Consider the following 24,455-nt stretch of genomic DNA (forward strand, 5'->3'; position numbering starts at 1 on the left):
TTAACCAGGGGTTGCAATTAGGTTTTGAAATGGCCTACATTTTTGAAATATCTTTTTTTTAAAATGCTGCTGTCATAAATCTGCTTTTCTTAATGCAAACTTCCTACTCCCAGAAAGTGATCCAGTGGTACACATTCGAGCCTTTTAACTGTGAATGAACAGAATTAGGGCTTTCCCCAAGACTCGTGACTCAGCCTTGTCACAGAAGGACCCGAAACTAGAAACCTCGGAGGGCCTGATGCTGAGCTGGACAGGGACGCTCTGGGGTGGCCACTTCCTGGGTGGCAGTGGTGTCGCCTGGTTCTCCGTGTAGTCCGGCTCCTGCGAGTGAGTCTGACTCCACCTGGAGGCTCCTCTCAGCATCTCACCAGGAGCACCTTTTGGGTTCCCACTTGTGCAGCTTCCACTCTTGCCCTTTCAGCTGCTTTGTCAAGTATGTGCTTTGTGTTGGGCACTGGGGGTGGATGTAAATGAATAAGACACGGTCCCTTTGCCCGAGAAACTCATGAGAAAAGAGTCATGTGCATGGTTCGATCGTTCCCGTGTGGCGAGCCCACGCTGGGAGTGTGTGCAGGCTGTAGGAGCACAGGGCCCCCGCCTGACCCTGCCCCAGGGACCCAGGAAGAAGCAGGCATTCCGGGAAGAGGGGCGGCACAAGCAACGGCTAGGAGGTGCAAAGCAGCGCGCAGAAACTGAGCACAGAGTAAGAGAAGGTGCAGCCTCGCTGGCAAGGGGTTGAGTGGAGACTTGAGGACCCAAAACTCCTGGGCCTTTTACAGTTTCCCTTCACCTCCAGCCCCACCCCAGTTGTGTAGGTCTTCAGAGCCACGCTGCCTCGCCCTGGCTGTGCAACCGTGGGTAGGTCACGTGGACACTCTGAGACTCGATCTCCTCATTCTGAAATGGAAATTATAACAGCATCCGTTCATGAGGCAGCGTAAAGGCTAAAGAGTTAACAGGACAGGGCTGGGGCGTGGCCCTTCGTGCATCCCTGCAGGGCCACTGCGCATGGAGAACTGCTGGTGCCATGCGAGCCCTTCGTGCCCTTGAGCCAAGGTCATGGCACCCATGTCTGGGAAAGGTTAAGCTCACTACAAAGGTTTTTGACACTTAATGTGCATTAAAACCATCAGCACACTTCGAACTTACTGGATCAGGGGCCTGGGCTCGCACGTGTATGTGTGTGTGTGTGTGTGTGTGTGTGTGTGTGTGTGTCTCTAAACTCCTCCCTCCTCAGCTGATTTTGCTATGCCCCAAGATTGGGATTACTGGGCTAAGGGTCTTTTAAGAGGCCGTCCCTCTCTTCTTTTTAAATCTTATGTTGCCTGCCTCTTTGTTGCTCAAATTTTTTTTCAACATTTAATTATAAAAATGCTCAAACCTACAGCCAAGTTGGAAGGATTTTATGGTGGGCACCCACACACCCACCTCTTGGTTCTACTGTACCATTTAATGCACTTGCTCAGTCACACGGCACCCCCCTCTCCAGGCATGAATCCATCGTTGTTTTGTTGGGGTTTTTTTTGCAAGCACTTACGAGTGAATTGCAAACTGCCTTGAACTTGTGAGCCCTGAGGTTGGAGGCTGGCATGGCCTTCAGTTGGCTTCGCCCAAGGTGCTTGGTGTTGACCGCAGGGCCTGTCCACCCAGGGCCTGCCTCCCGGCTAGACCGGAAACTCACAGGGGGCACGGCCAGGGTTTTGCTCACGGTCGTCAGCCGGGGAGGGTGAAGCCTGTGAGGCCACACATGGCACTGACCTCCCTGCACCGAGGGCTCTTCTCGGGGGCCGGGCCTCAGGCTGCAGGGAGACTGGCAAACCTCTGAGAACTCTGGCTTTTTGGCTTTGTGTTCTCGATGCAGAGTTTTACTTTGTCTCTTTAAGAGATCAGAACTGTATGCTCCTCCATAAAATAACCGTTTCTGTTTGTATGTATGTTTCTCTTAAAATAAATACTATTTCAATGCCAAGTTTCTTTGAGAGGTCTTCTCCAGCATTCTAATATTTCATTTCTAACCTGTGATGATCAACCTTCTGCATTTGGGAATAATTTCCCCAAATTGGGGTGCTGTGGGTGGGGAGGGAGCAGTGAGGTGGACTGCCCGCCAGCTTTCTGATTCTGTTTTCACTTTTTTGGAAGCATAATATACATGGAAAATTGCATGGGTCATAACTGTACAGTTTGATGAATTTCACAATTGAAAACACTTGTGTAACCAGCACCCAAATCAAACAACACAGTAGTCGTGGCACCCGGAAGCCCCTTTTATGCTCCTTCTAGCCACGACTCTCTGCAAGGCTAACCGCCTTCCTGCCTGTTTTTGTACTTCGATAAATAGAGTCACAGTCAGTCGTTTTCGTGTCTGATGCCTTTCGCTTGGCATCAGGGTCGTTGCATGGGTCACGGCTCACTCTTATTGCAGCACAGAATACATCGTGTGAACACTCCAAAATGTGGTAGTCCGTTCCGTGGCCGGTGGGCTCTAGGGTTTCCAGTTGGCGCCACCACAAAGGCTGCTGCCCAGTGCCGGCCGGATCACCTCAGCACCCGAAGCAAAGGAAAAATCAGGGCTACTGATCTTGTCTTTATTAAAATTCTGAAACTTTGTTCTTTCTGGATTTATCTTGAGGACTGAGTTTCCTGATATCCCTTCAAGTTTTGCACCCGAGGCACATGACTCACTCACCTCACCCTGATGCCAGCCGGGTGCTGCTCACCTTGGGGCGTATCTTTTGGGGGTGCAGGTGTGCATTTCTGTTGGGTGCAAACACTAGGTGTGGGATTTCTGGGCCACAGGTGTCCTCGTTTCCTTGTTGTTAAAGCAAATACCATGCACTGGTTTGGCTTAAACAACACAGATTTATTGGCTCACAGTTTTGAGGCCAGGAGAGAGAAGTGCAAATCAAAGTGTCAGGAAGGTGATGCTTTCTCCCAGAGACTGGCGTTGCAGGGCTGGTGCCGGCGACCCTTGGTCCTGGGTTCCTCTGTCCCGGGCAGCACACATGGCAGCCTCTCCTGGCATCTCCGTTCTTTTCTGGGTTCCATTGAATTTGAGCTTCTTGCTTCCCGTGGCTTTCTCTCTGTATATTTGAAATTCACTTTGCTTACAGTTGACTCCAGCAACAGGATTAAGACCCGTCTTGACTGAGGTGGGCCACAACCTATCTGGAGTCAACTCATCACAAGGTCCTACTTTCAGTGGTTCACACCCACAAGAATGAGCATGTTCTTCTGGGGTACGTAGCTCCAGACCCCCACACAGGGTATGCATGTGTTCAGATTTTGTAGATACTGTCAGACAGTTTCCAGAGTAGTTGAGACAGTTCACACCCTCTCCGGCAGCCTGGGAGAGCTTTAGTTGTTCTCTGTCCTCATCCACCCTTGGTGCTGTCCACCTTTTCTTTTTGGGTCCGTTTGGCTTCCTGTTTCAATGTTTCACTAAGATTTTACTGCGTATTTCCATGGTGGTGAATAGAGTTGAGCCCTGTTTTGTATTTTTATTGGCCATTTGGATATCCTGTTTTGTAAATTGTTCAAGTTTTTTGCCTGTATTTATCTGTTTCTTACTGATTGGTAATGGTTCTTTATGTATTTTAAATATGAATCCTTTTTCAAATATGTGTATTGTGGATATCTTTTTTTTTACTTTGTGGATTCCATTTTCACACTTTTATATCTTATCTTGATGAACAGAAGTTCCTTATTTTAACGTAGTCCAATTGATCAATTTTTTTCTTTCATGGTTAGAGCTTTTGGTATCCTGTTTAAGAAATCTTTACCTACTCTGAGACAAATGTCCCTTGGAAGATGTTCCCTATTTTTCTTCTGAAAGCTTTATTGTCTCACCTTTCACATTTAGAACTGTGGTCCATCTGGAGTTCATTTTTAGGTATGGTGTGAGGAAAGAGCTAAGATGCATTTTTTCGTATATGGACATCCATTTTACCCAATGTTTACACCAGTTCAGGGGGCTGTATACATGGGGCCGTTTCTAGGTTCTCTACATATGATTACCCTTTGCATTTCTATATGAATTTTAGAACCCACTGTCAATTTCTGCAAAGAACCTACTGAGATTTTTATGATATTGCAATGACTCTATAGACTGATTTGGGGAAATTCAGCAACTTTACAATATTGAGTCTCTAATCCATGAACATGGAATATGTACATATATGTACACACATGTATATCCATCTGTTTAGGTCTTTAATTGCTCTCAATTGTGATTTGGTAGATTTATTCCTAGGTATTTAATTTTTTTTTTTTTTTTGCTTTTGTAAGTGGCATCTTTTCTTTAAATTTCATTTTCTGTTTTCTCCTTATTTGGGTACATATTGTTTCATGGGGTTTTGTATAGCAACATTATTAAATTCATTTTTTATTCTAATTGTTTCCTGTGTATTCCTGAGTTCATCTTAAAGCCTCATTTTCAGATACACATAAAGAAAGCCTAGCTATATATGTCACTCTTCCAAAATCAACAATGGATGTGACAGATTATAGAGAGCAATGAAATAGCACTCCACCAGAATTGGGTTTTATTGCTATAAGGAGAGAGGCCAGGAGAAGACAGGGGGTATACAGTAGAAAGCTTGGGGTGACTCACTTTCCCGGGGGTTTGAAGGGAACACTTCTGTGAGCTAATTATCCTTACGGGTGGTTTTGACTCGAAAGCTCTAGACCACTGGGCAGTCTTCTGACCCCTGTTTAAGTGGCATTGTGTATAACCAGCGAGGTCTTCATAAAGAGCAAGCGTCAAGCTGCCGTCCGGAAGGGCCCATCCAGCATTTTCTAATGAGACAAGTAAGAACTGGTTCTCTGTCACGGCCTGGATGGATTCGTTCCTCCTGTTAAACTTGACTCTTGCCTTCACATCTCCATGAGGCCCTGAACAAGAACGCCAAGTCACCTACACACAGACAGACAGCAGAGCAGGCCCCTGGCATCAGATCGTCTGCAGGGTCCAGACGTGTGCTTCTGCTGTGTGACTCGGCCCTGGGCCCGAGGCCGCGTGGGCTCCTGCTGAATCCACCTCCTCCCGGGAGTTTGCTTGGGGCTCCAGCCCTTGTGGAGGGGACCTTGGGGAAGATCCCTGCTTTGCCCAAAGCATCAGCTCTGTGACTCACCGTGGGAGATGGGCGGGGCGGCTCTGATTTGCTTTGCTGAGTGTTGTAGAAGGTGTTGGCCCCTCTTGTGTTATGTGGCTGCTCCAATCCCGGCAGCTTTCCCGCAGTTTAAAGCATGGCGAATGTCACAGCACACCAGGCCGGCAAGGGCTTTCCCCTCTTCATCAGTTTTAGCTCTCTTGGTGAAAAAATCAGGAATTTTTGCCTTTTTTTCTGCATAGAGCAGGTACTCCGGCAATGAGCAACATGTGAAAACCCAAAAACTAATTTGAAAGGAAAGGAGAAGGTATTTAATTATATCTTCTCACTCATGTGAAGTACTGTCTGCTGAGTCCCCACGTGTCCCTGGCTGTGTTGGTGGAGGGTCACCTTGGCTGTGACCACCAAGTTCCCCGGGGGAAGGCGTGAAATGAGCGCGGCTGAGGTTCCGTGGCCTCCCTGTAGCTCCAGCACCTCACAGTCGTTGACATGCACGTGTCCAGGCTCCAGAGCCTTGGGGATCACAGCCCGAACCCCTGTCTCAGCCCCTTTGATGGGAGGGTTTCGTCTGGGGGAGCAGGTGAAAGGACAGCGTGCCACCCTTCCTTACACACGCACCCCTGAAATGCAGCCCACCTGCTTTCCCCATTGGGGGTTAGCAGAAAGCTGAGAAGGAAAAATAAAAAGAAAGCAAGGGAAAGAGGGCAGTGGATGGGAGGAAGAGGGTTTTAATTTTTGAATTCTTTTTGTTTGGGGCTCGGGGAAGGTTGACTGCATGCTAATTGAAGATGATTCTGTGAGAGACAGGAAGGCAGCAGTCCTGCCTTGGCCTTTCCCCTTGACCATCCAGCGCCCCATCCCGCCTCCCCTGAGCGCTCCTTCCCATGGACCACCCGGTCCTCGTCACTGCCGGCGCCAGCCTCCCCTCCAATTCAAGGGAGCCCCAGACCTCAACCCCACCCGTTGCATGCTCCCCAGCTGGTCCCCTCCGTGGCTCTGACTCCTGCAGTCCTGAGGCTCACGGGCACCGAGACCCGCAGCCCCACCCGCCGAGCCCCTCACGTGCCCCTCGTGGGCAGCTGGCGACATCAGCTCCCTTCCCCTTCACGCTGCCCTCCCGCGTCACAGCAGCTCTGAGCTCTCGTTCCCAGCTGAATAAATAAGTCGCCACTCTGGTCGCGTCCAGCCCTGTCCACTCTGAGCTCGCAGCCTCACAGCCCACCTGCTCCGGGGTAAGCCCAGGCCCCTGCCACATGGCTCCCGTACACTTGTCTGCCATCAGGACCCTCGAGGGGCCTTGATCAGGCTGGACACGGTTCCTTAGCTCCCGCAGCCTCTTCTCTCTGTCCAGCTCCAGCGCCTCCATCTCATCCCTCTCCCAGGTGAGACCCTCGTTCCCCTTTTCACTGAGAACTCCCGTAAGTCCTCCCTCGCCTGCACGGCCCTGCCACTGGCCTGTCGGCTCCGCCATCCCTCCACTCCCAGGCCGAGCTGCCCACACTCCCGGCCGTGCCAGCCTCCCACCTGGGCGCAGGCCCTGTCCCCGCTGGCCCAGCCGGGGGCCTTTCCTCCGCCCCTCCTCCATCATCAGCTTCCCCCGTTTACTAGATCGTTCTCATTAGTTTGCACATATACCATTATTCTCTCATCTTTAAAAAAAAAATTCTTGATCCCACTTTCCCTCCAACTACTACTCCATATCTCTCCTCCTCCTTTGCAGCCGAATTCCTTCAAAGCACTGTATATACTGGAGCCTTCCGATCGTCTTCTCTTCTGTTTTGAACCCTCACCAGTCAAGCTTTTGCCCCATCGCTGGGTTTTGACACTGTCAGTCACTCTCTCCTCCCTGACACACTTCCTTCCCTTGCTTCCGGGCTGCCACTCACTCCTGCGCTCCCTCCACTGGCCCTGCCTTCTCCGTCCCCTTTGCTGGTCTGCCTCATCTCCCTGACCTGGAAATATCGGAGAGCCCCAGGGCCCGGCTTGGTCCCTTCTCTTTCCCACATAACTTAAAAACCTGCACAGGACGACTCCTCCATCTCCTGCACTGCGGCTCCCCGACCCTCCACTCGGACGTCTAACAGGCCTCCAAGCTCAGCCTGTCCGAGATGAGTTCCTGGCATGTGCCTCCTGAGCCTGCTCCTCTCACAGTCTCCTCCATCTCAGCTGACAGCAGCCCCGTCCTTCCCACTGCTCTGGCCAAAAGCCTCCGAGTCCTCCTGACCCCCTTTTCTCTTACCCACACCCGGCCTAGCTGCAGGGCCTGCTGGCTCTTCCTCGGTGGGCTAGCCGAGTCTGACCACTTCCCACCACCGTCTCCAGACTGTTGCAGTCCTACGGAGCTGGCAGTTCACAGAGATTTGTTGAATGACTGCTGGGTGGGTGGGGTGTTAGCAGCAAGGCCGTCCCAGAAGGCCGGGTGCCCCCTAACTGCCCCTGTGCTTTTCCCACAGCACAGTCCGTTCTTTGCGGAGCAGCTGACTGCGTTCCAGGTGTGGCTCACCATGGGCGTGGAGAACAGGAACCCCCCCGAGCAGCTCCCCATCGTTCTGCAGGTGAGTTTCCAGGGATTGGGCCAGACCGGGCAAGCACAGCCCACGGCTAGGAAGCCCCAAACCTAAGCAGCCCCTGCAGGCTCATCCGCCGGGGTCTGTGCGGGCTTGGGCGTGTGAGGCTCCAGCCTCACTGCACAGCCGGCTGTGCCCAGGGCCACACGGCACTTGGGCTCACCGATCACACCCCGTCCTTCAGAAGCCCGGCGGCAGAGGGCGTCCTTATTCCTAAAGTGCCTCCCTGGGAAAGTCGCTGATTCTCTCCTCTTCCACCCTCAATTAAATATAAATTCCCAGGATAGTCAGCCGCCCTCCCTCTCTCACGTTTACGCTTTAGGAAGGAAGTGAGAAGATGCTGCTGCAAACCAGCCTCACTTCAGTCCAGCCCTTGGCATTGCTGCCTTCTTTCTTTTGGGAGGATGTGAGATGTAAATCCCTCCCTGGAGGCGGAGGAGGAGGAGGAACCCCGAGCAAACACGCGAAGGGGCACGTGGGCTCGCAGGCAGGCGGGTCCAGGTGTTGGCGAGGGGCGGCCAGCGGCCTTTGTCTTCCATGGACGCCCCCGCAGTGGGTGCTGTGACAAATGTACAGTTTCCAGATGGCCCTGCAGATGCCAGGCTCCTGCTGGCACAGCCCCTCCCCCAGCTGCCCACAGCTCCTCGCCCAGGTTCACCCACCCCCACCCGTGACAGATTCTAAAGTGAATCTTTAAAAACCACATTGCCCAGTGGTTTTTACAGCTCTTTGATGTCCCAGGGTGAACCGTGTTTGTACACCACACCCAGCATCCCCAGTACACCAGGCACCCCAGAGCCCCAGTGTGAACTATGTGCCCATGGTGGGCATCAGTGCTGTCCATGCTGCAGGGTGACCCCCCAGGGGGGTGGCGAATCAGCTATGTGGTTCCTCGACGTTGGTTGATGAGATGAGATGGGGTAGGAGGGGGTAGGATGGAAATAATCAGATTCATCACAGATAGTGGGATTAGACGGACACCAGGACACCTTTGTGTAGTGAATGTGTATTTGTGTGGGAGATGGCTATCCTGGGTCATGATGGAAAGAATGTGTCTTACTCGGGGACAGCATCAGAAGACTAGAACCTCTGGCCAGTGTGGACATCAAGGTCTAGTAACTCCATAACCCGGAAGGTTCTTTCTGTCACTGGGTGGGGGTGGGTGAGCACAGGGGAGCAGCTGTGGGCAGCTGTCGGGCAGGGAACGCCGTTCTCACATCTGCGTTGGACTGTTCTCATTTTGAAGTGGAGAGAACGGGGTCCGCCTCCGGGCTGGAGGCGTCCCATCCTGAGAGCAGGCAGGGCGGGGTCTCCTCCAGAAAGTGATGACGTGGGAGCAGGGGCTTCACCTCCCCCTGCCCGAGGACCAAAGCGGGGGCTGTGCTGCACTGCCGAGCCGTCGGCCACATGGGGCGGACAGAACCATGGTCTCCACGAGGCTGGATGTTCACTGCTGCAAGGTCATTTAAAACACAGACGGACAGTTTATCTTGGTCACCCCGTGCAATGCGGCAGCCATCCTCTCTGGCGTTGAGTCAGCTCTCTGCCACCACTCTAGCATCTGCAGGCCTTGAAGACAACCAGCTCACACCAAACCAAGGTTCCCCTACGAATCTCAGACAGCAAGGAGAGGAGCCTAGGGAGGGATAAGGTCCACAGACATGCCGTGACCGTGCAGCCATGGCCTGCTCAGGCCAGCCTCGACATTGTCCTGCACCTCACTGTGGACACTCGGTGCTTTTCATCTATCCTGAGTGCTCCTGTTCTGACATTATAAAAGAACTCAAGCAACTCTTAGATACTGTAAGTGACTCAAACTTAAAAACAGCCATTCCTCTTTTATGCTTTCGGATTAGTTTAATTTAAGACTGCAAGGTGAACTGAAAACAAAATTTTCAAAACAAAAAGCAACAATAACAACAAAGCAAAAGGAAACTGGGCATTTGGCAAAAGCCACCTGTTTTGTTTTAAATGGATGTGGGAAGGGGCTGGGTGGGGTGGATGGCAGGCAGATGGGCCTCTGGTGGGATGTGCTGTGCCACACCCCCTGGGATCACCCAGGCCACCAGGGTCCCATCAGAGGAGACTGTGGCTTCCTTCCGGACACCCGCTGACCCTCCTCTTAGCTCAGCTGCAAGAGAGGGGAGACGCAGCCAAGCATGTTGAACCCGGTTCTGCCGGGTCTGGCCAACAGTCCTTTTGTAACTGGCCTTCTGTTGACTTCTTTTTAGTGTTCCACTTACAATCCTCACTCCCTCAGGGAGAGGGAAGAGCCTTGAGAGCCAAAGTTCCGATGCCAAAGTAAGGGAGAATCACTCAGTGAAAGAAAAGAAGGAAGGCATTTTCCGTGTGGAGAGTGAAGCAAATGTAAGCAGCAGGTTCTGGGCCATGGCGGAGGGTTCCACCTCCCGGGCCTGCGCAGCCTGGATCAGTGGGCGAACGTCCCCTAACGAGGAGGTGAGGCAGACGGATGAGGAAACGAGGAGCTCTCGCTTCGAGGGTGGCCCTGGTGCCAGCTCCTCGCTGGTTAACTCAGGGGACTTCGCCGTGCTTTCTTCTTACCAAAGCCTGGACCCCGCTCTCCGTAATTTACCCTCCAGTGCTTTGGCAAGTCAGAAAATGTCCCTGAAGGGAAAGAAAATTTCAGTACAGGAAATCTCTGCTCCTTTTCCCATGGGCCAGAATGCGTTTTCTCCACCCACAATCTCAGACACTTTAGCTGATGACCACTTGGCACCAAACAAAATAGATTCCCTAGGCCCAGCTGATGGAATGTTCCTCGTAGAAAGGCCTTTCCTCATCAGCCTTGATGTCCTTTTTTGCCTTTTAGAACTATCGGTCAACAGAAGGAGGAGGAAAGCGGGTAAAATATTTTAAAAACAAATACCTCGGAGGATCAGCTCACAGAGTTCAGCTTCCTGGAATACACATCAGCAAATTGTCGGTGGGAGGAAAGAAAAGTAAAACGTGGGCCTTTCCGCAGTGCTCTTTATTGGCGGTGTTTGCCAGGCACCGGTGCTTTCCGAGGCGTCCTCTGCTGTCCTGACACCACACAGCCCTGGTGCCCCCAGCTTCCAGCCTTGGCATGAGCGGCCCGGCCACCTTGGGCAGCCTTGAGTGAAGAAGCCCTGAGCAGAAAAATGAAGGGCGTCAGCATTGTTGAAAAGAGAGCAAAGAGAGGGACTTCAGAGGGTAGTGTCTTAGAACCTTTACACGGGTGTTAAAAATCACTGTAGGCATTTCATCACAAAAGCCATGTTGGCTTTCATTGCATTGTTTATTTACTGAAGCCCAGGGTTATTATTAGGTGGCAGCAGAATAATCCAGAATCACAAACATCAGTAGCTCCAGAATCGTCTTGAAATCAGGAGGATGGACCCGGAAACCCGGCCTACAGCTCTATTGAGAAGTCTCTTTTTGTACTCAAGACAGATAAGATTTGGTTCCCTTAGCAAGTTCTGTTTTAATTTGGATATTCACTGCTAATTTGGATTGGCACAAATGAAAAGAAAACCAAGTAACTTATTTAGTTCACCTTCATTTCTTGCTGCAGTTTCCATCGATCCTGGAATGGTCTGAAACAGGAACACACACAAGGACAAATATAAACCGAAAACCAGTCCTTCATTATTCTAAAAATAATTTTAATTTGTGTTGAACTTCAATTTTGTAAAAATATAAATCCACAGAAGGAATAAGAAAGAAGATGTAACTTTTGAAAAAGCAAATACTTGCCATTTTCCCCAATACTCTATTGACGAAGTTTACTTTCAAATGAAACGTCGGTGATTCCAGCAGACCCCCGGCTCCTCGAGATCTTGGGGAGTGCCCTCCCCCAGGGTGGGCTCCCCTCCGCTGGCACACGTGTCTCCAGCCTGTGGATTTCTCACTCACGTGGCACTGAACAGGCTCGGCCGTGCCGCCACAGCGCCTGCGTGCCTGCCTCCTCCCCGCTGGTGCTGGGTGACGGACGCGCCACGGGGCAGACCTCCGCTGTCCCCTGGGCGGCCTGGACGCCGAGCAAACACACGAGCTGCTCCGGGTTAGGTCTCGTGGCCCCGCGCTGCCGTTCCTTCCACTGCCAGTTGTTCTACAGTGATTTACCTTAAAAAACAGAGCTTTCTTCTCTTGACTGTGTTTTCAGTAACAAAGGGAGTTAAAAGACCGAATTGGGCTTTAAGCTCTGGATGTATTTGGCGTCTTTGATGTTGACAGACTGCAGCTAGGAGGAGGCCTTTCACGAGCCCAGGGAGGAGAAGGCCCTCGGGCAGGACTGTCCGGAGCTGCAGAGCCAAGCCAGCCCGGTGTTCTCTGGAAACAGCACCCCATGGGGCCGCGCAGAACCCCTCCGAGAGGCAGGGGCGCCCGTGAACGGTGCTGAGGGCGGAGAGGGCAGTTTACTGCACACCCTCTGTGCACCTGTCCTCAGGTCCTTTCTCTTTACTTGGTTCGATCACCAGGAGTAAGCCCAGGTCATGTGCTCTCCTTTCTGTTCTTCTTGATAAGAAAACTGATGTCTCCAGAAGGTGAGACATTTAAGCCGCACTATTAGTAGGCGATGGAGCCAGGAACTCCCGCCAGGTCACTTTAACCCCAAAGCCCACATGTTCCCACGCTCTAGCTCTGCCCTCAAAACCTACCCCTCGGGCAGCAAAGGCCTAGGGGGGCCTAGGAGTGACGTCTGTGCACGGGGTCGGTTTCCCGTGCAAGACGTGCCCACAAGCAGCCTCCTTCCTGACCTTCCCCAGCTTCCTAAGCAGAGACACTCTCCCAAGTCAGAAGAAGGAAAACATACCACTCACACATCCATCTTGGGACAATGATTTGGAAGTGTTCTCCCGACAAGTGAAAGATGAGACAGGGTAACTTCCCGTTGCTGAGTCCAATGGTGCCTTTTCAGCCCTCCCAGTACTTGACCCCTGGACTCCGCATGGCAGCTGGAGGCCGCCCTCCTACGCCGGGGTCACGGGCCGTTCCTCCACCTGGGGGTACCCCCTCTTCCTGCTCAGGCCCCTGTGCTCTCCAGCCTCCCCACCACTGCCCCTCCTGTCCCCGGGACCCTGCCCGTACCCCTCACCCTCTCCAGCTCACACCTGCACTCTCCCCTTCTCGGGAACGCCCCTGAAAGGCTCCTTGGCTCTGCTTCCTCCTCCCCAGGTACAGCTGGCTCTGGGCTGGCTTCTGTCCTCGATGCCACCAACTTCTGTGCTCCCAAACCCTCTGACTCCTCAGAGTCCCTGCTCCTTCTACTGCATTGGTTGCTGTCCGGTTCTGGAAGCCCTCACTTCCCTTAGCTCCTGGGACTCCGCACGCCCTCCCAGCTCTCCTCCTGCCCACCCCTTCCCGCAGCGTCCCCTTCCCCTCACCCCAGCTCCACCTCTGAGCTTCTCAGGCTCTGCTTCCCCTGGCCCCCTGTTCAGCAGCCCCACGTCCGCATCCCCACTCACCCGGTGTGCTGCACTTTTCTCTTGCCTCTCACAGGTTCTCAAACTCCCTCCAAACCTTTTCTTATCCCAGTTCCCCATCTCAGTCAGACACTGGGAGTCATCCCTGACACCTTCTTTCCCCTGGCCCTCACCCCAGGCAGCCAAGCAGCCCTGTCAGTTCCACCACTCGGGGTCCCTGCACCTCCATGGGCACCGCCGTCCTGCTCCACCCCCTGCCTGTCCCTGCTCTGCAGCAGACACGGGGTCTCTTCAAGACGCAGAGCGGATCAGGTCCCTCAGCTGCACAAACTCTTTCAGTGGCTCCTTGCTTTTAAGAAAACCTAAAATTCTCAGCCTGGTGAAGGCCTTGCTGGGTCTGGCCCCTTCCTACCTCTCCAGCCTGGTGGGGAGCCCCTGCTCCCCCTGCCCTCCCCAGGCACCCCAAACTTGTCCTGCCTCCTCTGCCTCTAACTCCAGCCTGCGTCCTCCAGCCTCTGGCTGCCCAGCCACATCCCGTCCACCTGCCTGCACCTGCGAGGGCCTCCCGGGGAAACCTCCCCCAGACTCCTGCCAGGTCAGGCCCTCCTGGGTCGTGGGGTCCGTGGCGCCCCTCACGGTGACAGCGCACACGCACTCATGCCATACTGAGGGAAGGGTGGCCCCTCCTGTCTGCGGTGCCCCCGAGCACCGGCTCGGCACACACACACCTGCTGGGTGACAGGACACAGCAGTGGACACGGTGCACACGACCTCAGGCGTGGAACCCATCAGGAGCAGGCAGAATGCAGGGAGCACGTCGGTAGAGCCAAGGAAAGGAAATATGCAAATACGCACCCAGGCTTGCGCTGCTGAATCCACACAGGGCTTTACCGTGTCAGTCAGGTCAGGGCTGGCGTTTCCTAGAAAAGCGGCCTGAGGAGCGCACCCCAGTCTTCGAGGGGAAGCCTCCCACGGCAGATCGGCACGTAGCAGCAGCAGCGTCCGTGGGCCAGCGTCGCCCAGGAGCTTTACAGCCATTCTTTCTGATAAAGCCCGTGCGTCGCTAGTGTGGTGTCTTGTTTGAATTAGGAATTTAAGGTTCAGAGACGTGAAGTGCTCTGCCCCGCGTCCCCCAGCTGGCACGTGGCGGGGCGGACAACCACGGCGGGGCAGCCGGCGGGGCGGGTGCGGGCGCGGGTTCCCACGGGACACATTCTCTGGCTCAGCCGAGGGGAGTTCAGTAACACATGTGTACACTCCGAGCCGTAGTTTCATTTCTGGGATTTATCTGGAGATAATCATGTAAATGTGCAAAGACACACATGTTAGGATATTTATCACAGCACTGTTTGTAACAGCAAATTTCATAATACTCTGAGTCTCTGGCAATGGGAAGTTTGTTTAAACGAATTATGTGCACTAATATAAATGCAGCACCGGCTGCCCCAGGAACGGTGGCTGTGCATGCCGAGTGGTGCGGGATGATGGCCTCAGTAGATCATTTCCCTCAGCAGGAGACCAGAAACGCAATAATGTATGATTTAATCTAGAATAAACAAGGGAAATATATACATAAAGAAAAATGTGTGGAATTTTACATATCGAAATGTCGTTAGTGAGTTATTTTTTGTGTGCAGTTAAAAAGCATGTGTTCTAGTACTTTCTGCAGTGAACATATTTCACCTGTGTATAGAGGAAATAAAGGCTTTTCTCAGCCTGTCCAAAAGCATGAACTGTCCAGAAAGGAGCAACCGCTGTGGGTGAGCACACGAGCAAATGAACACACAGTCACACCTGTGCCCGTCTGCTCAGACCCTCCCCAGTTAATGACCTCATGGTGGAAGCTTCCAGGGGCTTCCCATCTGGGTGGCTTGGCAGTGATGTAGACTTTCTTTCTCATTTCATAGGTGCTGCTAAGCCAAGTGCATCGGCTGAGAGCTCTGGACTTACTGGGGAGATTTTTGGACTTGGGTCCCTGGGCGGTGAGCCTGGTACGTGCTTTCTGCGCCAGCTGGGGACGGGCAGGCCTGTGGTGTGCGGCGGGCATAGTCGCTGGGCTGCTTGTGGCTCTGAAGGAGGAAGTGGTGGTCTGAGGTGGAACGGGCCGTGGTCTAGCGATCCCAGGCGCGTTCCCCCTGCAAGGACTTCCTGGAACACCCCGGTCATCTTCAGTGGGTGGCTTTGGGGGGGTTGTTTTGCTTTATTTCATTTGCCCCTTTTTCCCATCTTCTATTAGACTTACTCTTTGTGGAAAAGAGAGTGTCACTTTTCCGAGAGTGGCCTGGCGGTGGCCAAGTCCCCATACCACGAGGGGCCTTTGAACACTCGCTTGCTGGCTATTCACTCCTAGGCTAGGCCCAACTCTGAAGTACTTTCTGGCTCCTCATTCGATAGAAGAGTAGAAACAGCCATTTAAAACCCAAAAGATGGACAAGAATAGACAGAATTTGAAAGTGACCATTTTCCCAACCATTAAACTGCAAGGAAAATTAAAGAGATCGAGGGGATCCTGTAGATTACAAGAGGCCCAAGAAACATCAGCCAATAGCAATGCGTAGACCTGATTTGCTTGCTGTTGCAAATAAAAATTAGAAGCTTAAAGAAAATTTTAGCTGGGTATTTGATGTTATTAAAGAGTAACTTCATTTTTTTGGTGTGATAACAGTTTTATGGTCGTGTTTTTATAAAAGAGACCTGATTTCCTAGAGACATACGCTAAGTGTTTACAGATGAAATTATGTGACATGTAAAAGTGTCTTGAAAGTATTATGGGGAGGACACGACTAGGGGGATGAGATGAAACAATATGAAGTTGGAATTGACCCCATGGAACCTGGGTTTGTGGGAGTTCATGATTCTCTCTACATTTAGGTGTTGTTACAATTTTTCATTGTACCATGTCAACAAATTTGATAGTCTAACAATGAAGGAGAAAAGAGAAAATCTAAAAATTAGGAAAAATAATTCAGCATCATCATCTGGGACCACTTACACCCTGAAGTTCCTGAGGCCAAAACTAACTCACAGCCCAGTGGGATCATCAGGGAGAGGCTCCGCTCCCAGTTTGCGTGTGTGGTTGTCAGTAACGGCTGCACAGTCATCGTGGAAAAGCATGAGTCACATCGGTTTACTCTCACCAAGATGGGGAAGCATGTATCAATAACATAGGCTAGACAGAGTTTCACTCGTATGATTAATTTTTTAAAAATTAATTTTGGCCCTTTAAGGAATTAGGCTTATGCAAGTGGGAAGTTTTGCCAATATATAAACAGATGCAGGAAGATGAGCTGTTGGCTGTGTGCACACAGATTTTGGCTCTTAGGCCAGGGCTCAGAAGCCCAAACCAGAGAAGTGGCATGTTCACTCCTTGTTAAACAGACCGTATGAGAAGCAGGGGGCTCAGCGCTGCCACTGGCTTTGGCCCAGGCCACGCCACCTCTCCTGTCCTGGTGGCAGGAGACCCCACTCGCTGCAGGGGAGAAACCGTTGGAATAGCTTTGGGATTCCAAACCAATTTGAGATAAGAATTAGCAGTTGTGGCCCACGGTGATACCTTCCCTCTGTTTCCCTGCGTCTGTGAGCAGGGGGTCCCCCAGGGACGATCAGCTGCCCGAAACTAGGCATTGGGAAGACCTGAAGCTTCTGCCCTGTTAACCAGCCTCCAAACTGGCCTTTCCCAAGACATGTGTTTTCCCTAAAGGTTCTTCTCCGGGGCACATGTGACTTTTGGAGCAAACAGTGCAAATGAGTGATGCTGAGGCCAGGCACGGCTCCCCATCCAGAATCCCAGTCCAGTGCCTTAGCCTCGCACTTGGGCGCAAACCGGCCACCTGAGGGCGGGGGCGAGGGTGTCGGGCACCAAGCAGCTCGCACGGTAACGAGGACACCCCCTTTCCATCCCGTACCTGCCAGGGGTCAGGGCACAGCTGTCCCCGAGCTCCATCCTGGATGTGGAGGTGTGCCACAGACTCACAGTCTTTTCTCTTTCCCTTTAGGCCTTGTCCGTTGGCATTTTTCCTTACGTGCTAAAACTACTTCAGAGTTCGGCCAGAGAGCTAAGGCCACTTCTTGTCTTCATATGGGCCAAAATTCTTGCTGTCGACAGTGTGAGTAACCTCGGTTTGTGCCCTCAATGCGTGTGACGTGGTGCTCCGTGCTTTCCCAGCCGCCTCGCCTCCAGTGTGTCCTTGAGGCCTGCCCTGCTGAGCCCCAGTGACGGCGACTGCCAGGCCCGGGGCTGAGGACCCCTGGGGTGCAGACGGGGTTTGGCACTGGTCCTGCTGCCCCCTGCGCCCCTTTCTGTGGTGGCTCCCGAGTTTCTTTTCCTGCGGCTCCTCCAGGCTCTGCGCCTCACCGGCCCTTCTCTTCCAGGGTGAAAGAAGAGAGGTGGTTGCCGCCTCCGCCAGCGACCCTCCCAACTCACCTTCCTTCCTGCTCATCGTCACCCTTTCCCTGACCCGACCCTCAGGTCGTTCTTTTTTCTTCTTGCCTGTGGCAGTAAATGACACAGATCACACATGCTCTTGAAACTCCCCTGCCTGGCCCGAGCCCTGCATCCTCTCTCTGTCTCTCCAGCTGATGCTTTTTTTTCTTTCCCTGGCCCCAAATGCGTGAACCCAGGATGCCGAGCTTCAGGGCCACAGTCTCAGCCAGGCCCGGAGCCCGAGGCGCCAGCAGTCACAGCTCCGCTGCGCCTCCGGCTCTGCTCCCCAGTAGGCCTCAGCCCCCAGCTCCGAGCACCTGCTGGAGTCTCAGCCGTTTGCTGGGCGCCTCCTGCACTTGAGGCTGCAGGTCAGGCTGAGGCCGGGTAAACCCGTGCTGCCCCCACCAGGCCCACAGTGGGGACTTGGACGTGGCAGAGCCCACGGAGCTGAGGCAGAGAGTCGCATGCTCCACAGGACGCACCTGAGAGGGCCCCTGAGGAACTGCCGATGGGCTGCATTGGGGAGGAGAAAAGAAGGTGTGGAGACACAGGTTCATGTTTCAAATCCAACTTGTACCAGCCTGCTGTGCGTGCGTGCTTGTATGTGGGTGTGTGTGTGCACGTTTGCATGGGTGTGTTCACGTGTGCGTTCACATCAGAGTGGGTGCGTGGATGTGAGGCCCCAAGGCAGAGCCATGCACGTGAAGTTTAGTACTTCCCCCAGCCCCGTGAAGTGTGCAGGATTTTGCAGATTATTTTACAAATAAGAAAATGCTCACCCAAGCCATGTGCCTGGGTGCAGGTGGCCACAATGCGATGGCGCCAGGCCCAGGGCCTCTGCCACTGAGGCTGCACCGCCACACCGCGGGAAGAGCAGGCGCCGCGCAGTTAGGAGGGGACATCAGGAGCCAGTGGGAGAGGTCAGTGGCCTTGGAGAGGCACAGGGCCATTTTCTCTTCTGTAAGAGTGAAGACTGAGTGAAAGGAGAGTGAAAGAACCTTAAAACCAAGTGTGCGTCCTGCTCTCTCCACACCCCCTCTCCAGGGCCCGCTGCTTTCTCTCCGCCCCTTCCTTCCCGGCATCCAGGCTGGGAGCTGGCCCCCCCTTGCCCCATCCCAGCCCTGCTCACTCAGTCACCAGACCCGGCCTGCACCCTGTACAGTCTGCTCCCCATCCGCCCAGTTACTCTGGACTTTATCCCACAGATTCTCTTGGGTACTGGCCAGCCCCGTCCTCATTGCTCAGCTCCACATGCTCTGCTCAAGTCCCAGCCGCCAGCCCCACAACACAAGGCCACCCATGTCCACGTGTCCCTGACCTTACTGCCCTGCTCCACCCCTCACCCCCCAGCCTGGCCAGTCCCTCCCGCTCCGCCTGGGCCCTGGGGCTCAGCCTCTGGCGCCCACCTCCTCACCCCCAGGGCAGGGGCTCATTTATAGTCGTGCAGGGGGTCGTGTTGGGGGGCACTCTCCCCTGGTGGAGGGTCTTGCTGGGTGCCTGTCTCCCTGCGGTGAGGGTGTCCGCGGTTCCTCCTTCCATTTGGGTGTTGTGGATGCCCAGCGTCCTCACTCTTTTCTCTTTTTTAATGCTATTTTATGAGACATGTTCACACACCAAAAAAGCATCCACAAGGTCCAACCGGTGGCTCACAGTATCATCACAAAGTTGTGCATTTGTCACCACAATCAATTTTAAAACATTTTCATTACTCCAGGAAGCAAAAACAAAAAAGAAAAAGAAATACTAAGGGAAGACCTGAGACATCCTGTACCCCTTATCCCCCCATCATTGACTCCTAGCATTGATGCAGCACGTTCATTACTGGTGATGAAAGAATAGTAAGACATCGTGTTAACTCCAGTCCACAGTCTGCTGCGTATTGCATTTTCGCCCATCTGTCCCTCTGCCATTGGCTCCCTATGATACTTTTGTGTATTTGTTCTGGTTCATGGAGGACATTTTTTATATTTGTACTGTCAATCACAGTCATCATCCACACAGGATTCACTGAGTTATCCAGTCCCATGTTTTAGCCTCTGGCTTTCCTTCTGGTGTCATATGTGACTCTGAGCCTCCGCCGTCAACCACACTCACTCACCCTTCAGCACTGTTAATTATACTCTCAGTAATGGGCTACTGTCAAGTCTATCCGTTTCCACCCCTGTAAACCCATCCTAGTTAAATTCTTCATGCCTTAAGCCGCGGCTCCCCACTGTTTAGCCTCATTCCATCTCCTGGTAACCTGTGTCCTAGATTCTCACTCATCTTCGTTGGTTGATCTGGTACAGCAGCCTTGCCCTTATTGATTCCACCACTTTACCAATTCAAGCTTGACCCTTCTGGGCCGGGGCTCTGGATGTGGCCATGTTCAGCAAGCATTTTTTCGCTTTGTCTGCTCACTTTCTAATGATAATGGGCTCATTTTGAATGTGAACTCTCCAACAGAATATTACATGTTTCAACAAAGTATTTACCTTCCTATCCATTAAACTAACCTCTGATAAACAAAGACATCTTTAAAATATTGACGAACCTCTGGATTTAAATCAGAACACTAAATCCCATTGCCTTCATTTACTTCAGCAAGCCATCCTCACTTCCCTCCACCATCATCTGCTTCTTTGTAAAATAACAGCAATAACACTGAGGCCGCCTCTGGTGGTTTGACTGCAGAGCAAAACCATACCATGTAAAACCGTTTTCTAAATTACGGAATAGAAGGATCCTGCAGGGATTGAAATTATAAACCTCCTGTCCCTCCAGGTTCTCTCCGCTTCCGTGATACCTTTTCTTGCTAAGCTGAGTCCTTAGCTGTGTGGGTCAGAAAGCCACACTTTTTAGTCATTTGTATTTCACTCTTTCAAATTTCATTGACAAGCCAAGTTATGTAAACAACCCTCAGGAAGTCCTTTTGAAGCTTTCCGTTTCTCTACTACATTGGTGCCTTTGTCATCTGTATCAGCAGGTTTAGAAATTTATTGGAACCTAAAAATGCTGGCCACGGATTAAGGACCAGGTGTGAGGGTCACTGGTACGTAGAAATCAGAGCCTAAAGCAGAGCAAAGCACGGGACGAAGGAGGCAGCGGGACTCAGGCGGAGAAAGTGCCACCCAGAGGGACGTGGCCACCGCATGGGGCGCCCCAGCTGCGTGAGCATGCACACGCCAGGCTGGGTCCCCCTACATGATATCACCCCCAGGGCCTGGACACAGTGTGTCTTTAGTTTTAGGAGTGGCTGTTTCTGCTTTCAGATTTTTCTCTTTTCCTGACTGTGGCCAACCCTTGTTAACTGCCCTTTGCCGTTGTGTTCTCACAGCTCATCACATTACAGTGTAAGGAATCTCGGGTAGAATTTCCACCTGATCACATTTGTCTCCCAGAAGCCTGTTCCAGGGCACAAAATGTTCGAGCTCGGTGGCGAGCACAAGTGGTGCAGTGCTTCTTCACGCTGCCCTTGGCTCTGGGAAAATACCACCGCGCCGAAGGTTTGCTTCCTGCAGCCCAGTGGGAAGTGCCCTCTCCTGCAGTGCTCTTGTAAATGTAAATGCCTGTGGGCCTCTTGTACCATCCTGGGAATTAATTTCTTAGCTGTCTTGTTGCACCTGTTTACTTAAAAGCAGTCATTCTGCTGAGAGAAGTTTTGAAATATTTCTAGTTGAAACTGAGCCTCATTTACCTCATCCTTCCTTTTCATAATTTCCCAGAGATTGAACTTCCACATGTTTTCCAACACATTGCTCTTCACTTCCTTTCCTCACGTCTGGCCGGAAGCCTCGTGAGGTTGCAGGTCCTCTGCAGCTGGCCTTCCCTGCCTTGCCAGACATGTGCCTCCTGCATAGCTCCGTCCCCCACAGTGAGCTCCCACTCCTTGGCCATCGTGAGGGTCAGCATTGCACATTGCTTTATAGGCAAGGGCGCAACCTTAAGACAAAAGAACCTGCTCAGAGGTGCTGACCAAGCTCGCCAGTCCCCTAGTGCACTCGCCTCTCCTGTGCCAGGAAGCCATCTGGCCCTTGGAGCACTTCTCTGAAAACTTGAGAAGGAGGGGTCCCTGCTCAGAGGTAGACCTCCAGCCGAGGGCTGTGTGTGATCCCTCTTATTCCACAAGCCCATGTTGAGCACTCACCATGAGCCATGTGTTGTGCTAAGGGTCTTCTAAAGTATTTAAGAGAGAGAGTGTGTGCAGGTTTGAATCTGTTATATACCCCATAAAAAGCCATGTTCTGTAATGCAATCTTGTGGGGGCGGATCTATTGTGGGTGGGACCTTTTATTATATTGTTTCCGTGGAGATATGACTCACCCAATTGAGGGTGGGACCTTTTGATTAGATTATTTCCATGGAGGTATGGCCTTGCTTATTGAGGGTGGGTCTTGATTAGTTTACTGGAATCCTTGAGAGAACTAAGAGCTGACACAGACCCAGACGCTTGGAGACGGAGACAAAGAGATGTTTGGAGATGCTGAGCTTAAGATGAAGCCCAGAGCTTTCCCCAGGGAAGCTAAGTGAGAACCCAGAGAAATGTAAAGAGAAAGCCAAAGGAATCAGAAGCTGAAAGCAAGGCAACCTGGAAGCAAAGGACAGCAGACACCAGCTACATGCCTTCCCAGCTGACAGAGGTGTTCCAGGAGCCATTGGCCTTTCTTCAGTGAAGGTTATCTTTTTGTTGATGCCTTAGTTTGGACACTTTTATGGCCTTAGAACTCTTAATTTGTCAACTAACAAGCCCCCATTGTAAAAGCCCATCCGTTTCTGGAATTTTGCATTCCAGCAGCTTTAGCAAACTGGAACAGGGAGGAATTATCTTGGCCTTAGAGAAGGTAGGCTTTGTCTGGGCAGAAGAAAGGAGGGAGCTTCCAGGAAGAACAGGATAGAAAAGAACAGTGTGCTATTTGAGGGGGCACTGCACATTGTGAGGAAACTGATTAGGACAAGGTAATATAATAACAGGATGTAAAGGAAACCCTCTTTGCTAGTTGTCTCAGAGCTCTGATATTCTCCAAGGAATATAATCCCAGAAAGTTTCTTCCAAAATCATCCCTTTTTCCATATTACTGCACACTTCCCACTACTAATCAAAACTTTCTAGGCATGTAAAGAAGCAAGAAAATAGAATCTATAATGAAGAGAAAAAATAAAATCAGGCCGTAAAAACCTACCCTAACCAACACAGATGTTAGAATTAGCAGATAAGGACATTACAACAAGTTATTAGAAGTCTATTCCATTTGTTCAAAAAGTTAAATTGAGAAGATATGGAAAATATAAGAAGACCCAAATCAAATTTCTAGAGATAAAAACTGCAGTGTGTAAAATGAAAAACACTCTGGGTGGAATCAATGACCAGTTGGTCAGACACAGCAATAGAAACCATCCAAATGAAGTATGGGGAAGAAAGAAAATCTTTTAAAAATTGAAAGAGTGTGAATGAATTGTGAGGCAACTTCAAGTAACCTAATAAGTATTTATTTGGCATCCCCAAAGGAGGCAGGGAGAAAAAAATCTGTGAAGAAATAATGGCAAATTTGAAAATTATAAAATTACAGATCAGAGGAGCTCAAGGAACCCTAACCATAAGAAACATGAAGAAAGCCACACAAAGGCACATCATAATCAATTTTACTTACAAAACCATAATAGAGAAAAAAGTCCTAGAAGAAGCCAGGAAATAAAAAAGGAACATAGGGACAAAGATAAGGATGACAGCAGATTTCTTATCAGAACCAATGAAAGCAAGCAGACAGTGGAACAACATCTTTCAAATACCCCAAGAAACTGTCAACCTAGAATTCTATACCCAATGAAAATATATTTGAAAAATGATGGCAAAGAAAGATTTTTTCGGGTATGCAAAAGCTGAAATGATGCATCACCACCTGGAGTGGCTATATTAACTTCAGACAAAGTCGATTTCAGAGCAAAGAATATTACCAAGAATAATGAAAGCCATTTTCATAAGTAACAAAGTGGTCAATTCATCAAATGAATATAACGACCTAAACTTTTATTCGCCTAATAACAGAAGTTCAAAATACAAAAAGCAAAAATTGGTGGCACTGCAATGAGAAATAGACAAATCCATAACTATGGTTGGAGATTTTAATACTCCTTTCTCAATAGTTGATGGAACAAGTAGGCAGAAAATCAGTCAGTAAGGAGCGAGAAGCCTTGAACAACACTACTCACGAACTGGATCTGATTTGCATGTGTAGGACGCACCACTCAGCAGCAGGGTACACACTCTTCAGGTGCCACAGAGCATGCCAAGGTACACCACACCTGGACCATAAAACAGCCGCAGTGAATTTAAAAGAACTGACATCATACGGAGTGTCTATACACGGGAATCAAACTCAAAATCAACAGGAAAATCTCCAAACACTTGGAAACATTACGGCACACTTTAAAATAACCCCTGGGTCAAAGAGGAAGTCTCAAAGGAAATAAATGCCTTTAACTGAATGAAAACAAAAATACGACATAGCATTATGTCTCAAATCCATGACCTCAGCTTCCACCCTAAGAATTAGTAAAAGAAAAGCAGATTGATCCCAAGTAGGAAAAAGGAAATAGTAAAGATCAGAGAGGAAATCGATGCAAAAGAAAACAGAAAATAGAGACTATCTATTAAACCAAAAGCTGATTGTTTGAGAACAATAAATTGCTCTTAATAGCAGTCAGACTTACAATGGAAAAAAAGAAGACACAAATTCCCAGTATCGGGAATGAGAGCAGTGATGTCACTGAAGGTTCTAGAGACATTAGCAGGATAAGTGATTATTATGGACAACTCCCAGCCAATAATTGGACAACTTTGATGAAATAAACAAGTTCCTTAAAGACACAAACTACTCACAGGAAAAAAAGATCTGAATAGCACTATATGTGTATATTAAAGAGGTCAAATTTGCAACTCAAAAACTTTCCTACAAAGAAAACACCAGATGCAGAT

The 24,455-nt window shown here is 50.9% G+C and overlaps 1 protein-coding gene across 5 annotated transcripts in view; it reads left to right on the forward strand.

Annotated features, from left to right (window-relative positions):
• RPTOR (regulatory associated protein of MTOR complex 1) overlaps positions 1 to 24,455 on the forward strand; it is a 462,365-nt gene that overhangs the window by 332,560 nt on the left and 105,350 nt on the right. For all 5 annotated transcript variants that reach the window (XR_005212782.1, XR_005212784.1, XR_005212783.1 and 2 more), the window contains 3 exons: positions 7,562 to 7,663; positions 14,988 to 15,071; positions 17,076 to 17,186. Coding sequence is in view for 1 of the 5 variants with exons in the window: in XM_037810022.1 (XP_037665950.1) it covers positions 7,562 to 7,663; positions 14,988 to 15,071; positions 17,076 to 17,186 (297 nt within the window). In the remaining 4 variants the exon portion in view is untranslated. The remainder of the gene's footprint in view (positions 1 to 7,561; positions 7,664 to 14,987; positions 15,072 to 17,075; positions 17,187 to 24,455) is intronic.

The sequence above is a fragment of the Choloepus didactylus genome, chromosome 18 (assembly GCF_015220235.1).
Source record: "Choloepus didactylus isolate mChoDid1 chromosome 18, mChoDid1.pri, whole genome shotgun sequence".
NCBI lineage: Eukaryota > Metazoa > Chordata > Mammalia > Pilosa > Megalonychidae > Choloepus > Choloepus didactylus.